Source organism: Engraulis encrasicolus, chromosome 19 (assembly GCF_034702125.1).
Source record: "Engraulis encrasicolus isolate BLACKSEA-1 chromosome 19, IST_EnEncr_1.0, whole genome shotgun sequence".
Taxonomy (NCBI): Eukaryota; Metazoa; Chordata; class Actinopteri; order Clupeiformes; family Engraulidae; genus Engraulis; species Engraulis encrasicolus.
The window spans coordinates 11,520,889-11,525,888 of NC_085875.1; the positions used below are offsets into that span (position 1 = coordinate 11,520,889).

At 43.0% G+C, this 5,000-nt stretch overlaps 1 protein-coding gene across 1 annotated transcript in view; it reads right to left on the reverse strand.

The window, feature by feature from the left end:
• The window catches only part of LOC134435204 (ryanodine receptor 3-like), a 414,716-nt gene that overhangs the window by 113,739 nt on the left and 295,977 nt on the right, over nucleotides 1-5,000 (reverse strand). The window contains exons 54-56 of the mRNA XM_063184070.1: nucleotides 2,958-3,124; nucleotides 1,368-1,446; nucleotides 190-279 (exon numbers count right to left, since the gene is read on the reverse strand). Of these exons, the coding sequence (XP_063040140.1) occupies nucleotides 190-279; nucleotides 1,368-1,446; nucleotides 2,958-3,124 (336 nt within the window). The remainder of the gene's footprint in view (nucleotides 1-189; nucleotides 280-1,367; nucleotides 1,447-2,957; nucleotides 3,125-5,000) is intronic.

A 5,000-nucleotide genomic window follows, 5' to 3' on the forward strand; every position in this document is an offset into this window, starting at 1 on the left:
AGTCTCATGAATATTAGACCAATGTTCTACCCATTTTATGCATTGTAACTGGGGTAAATGTCCACATGGGAGTATGACCAGATCTTCTCGACAAACACTTTTATTTAGTAGTTTTCATCATATACGGGATTGACTAGCTTTCTCAAAACGTGTTTATTTTAACCTTCTTTGACAACTGTACAGCCATACCTTCTCTGTGAGAGATTTGTAGGACCTCAGCAAGTGATGAAGCTTGGCTTTGTCATCGATGCCGTCTCCGTATTTCCAACCAAGGAGAACCTGCGGAGTGAATCAGACCCAGAGATGTCATGGGTGATGGAAAAAAAGGAGTTTGTTGCTTCACCACGTCAAAAAAAATTAGTAGATATGGGTAAAACAAAGTATGCTATACATATTTTAATTCAACACTTTCAGCATGTGACCAGCACTATAAGCATTACATTTGACCGTCAAAGAGTTGAATTGACACTGCAAAGGTTACTGTACTATGTACTGCAACTTTAAGTCTCCTGCTTTTCTCTCTTGGCTATGGGGGTGTTTGGAGTAAAGGGGGACAACACTTTGTCTTAATCTGGACATGCCAAGATGAACACAAAGAGTACTGAGTATTGTGTGCCCATAATGGACACCATTCCACCATGGAATGCTGTAATAGTCACTGAAAAGTTTACAACCACAGTACTACACAACTATGACTTAAAGGGACACTGTGTGAGATTTTTAGTTGTTTATTTCCAGAATTCATGCTGCCCATTCACTAATGTTACATTTTTCATGAATACTTACCACCAGCATCAAATTCTAAGTATTCATTATGACTGGAAAAATTGCACTTTTCATACATGAAAAGGGGGATCTTCTCCATGGTCCGCCATTTTGAATTTTCAAAAATAGCCATTTTTAGCTGCAAAAAGGACTGTACTTGGACCATACTAGAAAATATTTGTTTATTTTTTAGTAAACTTTCATGTAAAGATCAAATTTGGCAATAGGCAGCCCAGTTTCAATGACCTGCATAGTTGCAGTACCTTTTTTGACCATTTCCTGCACAGTGTCCCTTTAACGCAGGGCCTTAAGCAATGCACTACAACTTGGTCATAGCCATTCTGGTAACAACAAATGTACAGTATGACACCGTGTCGTACCCGTGTCGTAACGGGTTAAACGGTTCTGTTTTTTGGCATCAGGACTCTCTCTGTTCTTACTGTAGTTGTTCCCGTTTCTGACTCTGGGGCGGTTGAGGTAATGGGGGCATAATAAATACAATGATGATATTGGCCCGAGAATGTTCCAGTTCATTTACTAGCATTTAAAAGGGCAATATGTTGGCAATGTAATACAGGCCGTCTTACTTTTGGGAGACCTACCTTCTCAGCAGACCATTTGTCGTGACAATGCTCCGCGTATTTGTTGGCAACGTACTCCAGTTTTTCCGGAAGAGAGATGCTGGCGGGAGAAAAGGAGAGGTTATAAAAACAGAGAACTGCACTTTTGACTCATCCACATTTATGCATCTATTGTTCTTCCCTGACACAATGAAAAGGCAGGCTGCAACGCTTGCTGATTTCGATTGTTCCCCCTTTATTTACTTGGCTCATATAATAGCAATAACGTTTCATTCTTTCTTTTACGGTTTGCTGATATTGATTCACAACATTTTAGTTCAGAAGAATTACCATCTCCGTTCTATTTATTTTCTTTTTCCATTTCCTCTTCCTAATTTCCTAATCTACTGTTTACCTCCCACTTCCCTTCTTTCTCACACACCACTTTCTCTTTTCAGTCTCTGTCTGTTCTCCATGTTCTACACTAAGGTGCCGTTTCCACGTAGCTGGATATTTTTATATGTGGATATTTTTTTCTCCTGCTTGTATTGGTTTTGCATTGGTTTTGGCCTTCCGTTTCCACGTAGCAGATATTTAAAAATCCAGGTGCAGGAGAAAAAAATAGCAGGAGAAGAAAATATCCTGTTTAGGGGTCTGAAACGCATTTGTTACAATGGAGGATTTTTTTATCCACATGTTGCGTTTCCACGTAGCAGGAGAAAAAAATACCCTGCTAAAAAAATATCCTGCTACGTGGAAACAGCACCTAATATGAACTTGCCATCCGTACAGTCAGTTTACTTTTCCCTCCTCGTTACATCTGGGCCAGGCGTTTATCATTGTAACCAGACGACCAGCCAATCAGCAAACGGGACGAGGGAGGAGGGGAACGTCAATGTGCATTTCCTACTTCAAGTTCACCCTTCCTACCAGTAATAATTTCTTGATGTCACCACATACGTAAATAGTGATTGGCTAAAACATTTCAAACTTCAAGAGTTCAACCCATAGAGGTAGAACATTAGACTAGAGGTGACCCCGTAGCCCCCTTTTCACGGCAATCCGTAGCAGACATTTTTTTTTAAGTAGACCTGAGAAATGGAAATGAATGAAGAAGGAGTCTCACCTCTGTCACAAAATGGCTTAATAATGCCAAAATGTCCATAAACACACTATACAAGTGTGTTGCTAAATATCTACATAATTAATATAATCTGATTTTTTAAATGCATTTTATCGACTCATATGATTTAAGTAGATATTTAGTCTGACATTTCAAATCTGGTCTTTGATTAATGTGTTACTTCATATTCACACAGTTTCAGTCCATTTCTTTGACAGGGGTGGGCGTTTGATTTGACTTTAATTGACTGAAGGTGCCTACACTACCTACAGAAGATGGGAGGCGCCATCACATGTGCCGTGTCACCAATAGTCTAATGTTCTACCTATGGTTCAACCACGGGAGTTCACCTCTGTGACCAGCAATTCTTTCTCAATTCAGCCGTTCCAGGCCCTCTGTCCAGCTGAAATGAGTATGGCGGTGTGGTAAGACATGAGTAATTCTGCACTGCTCTCTCACCACTCTTCCCTTCACTGGCTAGTTCTCTCCATCTCAAGCTGCCTCCTTACTTGCTGGTGCTGATGGGCCTGGGGTCGAAGTTGCCCTGGGGGTCTACTGAGGTGGTCTTCTCCAGGCTGGTGTTGCTGAGGGAGGAGTCCACGTAGTCCGGGGGCAGCGCTCCAGCGATGGCACTCAGGCACGGCATCGCCATCTTAAACAGCTCCTGGTCGTACTTCTGCAGGGTGAGGTGGAAAGATGAATTGATAAGGTGTTAATAAGGTGGTTTTCTTGTGCTTTGACTTTCATTTCAATATAAATTGAAAAACAGGGCGGTGGTAGCTCAGGTGGTAGAGGAGCCGTTCGGCAACCCAGAGGTTGCAGGTTCGAGCCCCGCTCCATCGTTGTGTCCTTAAGCAAGATGCTTAACCCCAAGTTGCTCCTGGTGGCAGGGTGGTACCCTGCGTGGCAGCCACGGCCACCGGTGTGTGAATGGGGGAAAGTGAGGCAATGAAAAGCGCTTTGAGTGCTCAAAGGACTGGAAAGGCGCTATGTAAATGCAGTCCATTTACCATTCCATTTACCATAAATAGGGTGAGAGGAGATGGGAAGCTAGTTGGAGAGAGATGGCGGAGGATTGGGAAATTACCTAGTACCAGAAGCGAACTTAAGTTTTAGAAGCCAAAACCAAAAAAAGGACGACATTTGATGTGCAAATCAGTATAGTAACTGAATGCGGAAAACATGGGGAAACAGATATTGCAGTCTTGGAGATCTTCTGGTCTTACTGGAATAGGGGAAGAAGTCTGATGTAAAAATCAGAAATTTCATGTAAACAATGATCCTAAATCTTGAGAAGTCCATGAAGGAGCAATACCATACACTCACAAACAAACCCAAATGCAATTGCATGAAAATATACTACCTGTGACACATTTGGGCTTTGGTAAGGTTTTAATAGAACTCCTATCTAATCAGGAATTATGATCATTCATACTCGTTTCATCTACTACAGGCTTTCCAGTAATGTATGGATGTTTTGTAAAGTAGGATTTCTAAAAGAAGGGCATGTTACAGAGAAACACTGTTATTTTGACACAGAGGTTGCAATTCAGTTATGATGATGAATGATCAACTTGCGACAGTCACATAACTCCATATCCAATTGCAATATCAACCTCCTCATCTCAGAACGCCATCCCATATGTGCTCCCAAAAGCAATAAAAGAAAACCGGATAAAAAAAAGTATAAAAATAAAACAGAGTCAGAAATATCTGCAGGAATTGATGATAGGGATAAGAAAATGTACGCAGGGGTAGGGAGGGGAAAGTAAAATAAAGAGGTTATAAGATTGCATGAGAGCTGGATTGGAGGATGGAGGAAAAACAAGAGAGCAGATGTGTCACAGAATAGAGACTGATGAAGGGGAAGGGGAAGGAGAGGAAGATATCAGAAGTTGAAGTGGAAGAGAGGGTAGAATGGAGAGAGAGAGAGAGAGAGAGAGAGAGAGAGAGAGAGAGAGAGAGAGAGAGAGAGAGAGAGATGATAGTGAGAGTTGGAGAGAGCGAGGAGATGAAGGACTGAGAAAAAAAGAGAAGGACACGGAGGAGGCAGAGGCAGAGAGGGCAAAAAGAATGAGAGAGAGAAATATGAGTGACTGTGAGAGAGAGAGAGAGAGAGAGAGAGAGAGAGAGAGAGAGAGAGAGAGAGAGAGAGAGAAGAGAGAGAGAGAGAGAGAGAGAGAGAGAGAGAGAGAGAGAGAGAGAGAGAGAGAGAGAAGGGGTAACTACGGAGAGAAATAGTATGGAGCTAAAACATGGCAGTGTCAGCAGTAGGTCGCCCTGCTTGCCTCCAGGTCACACACACACACGCGCACACACACGCACACACACGCACACACACGCACACACACGCAGACACAGACACGCAGAAACACTCACGCGCGCGCACGCGCGCACGCACGCACGCACGCACGCACGCACACACGCACACACACACACACACACAGACCTCCAGTGAGAGCCCGTGTGAGTGTGCACTGAGGCGTAAGCTATTGGTCTTAATGCACCTCTATGCCTGCAGAGCACTGCTGCTGCCCAAATCGATTGCCTGT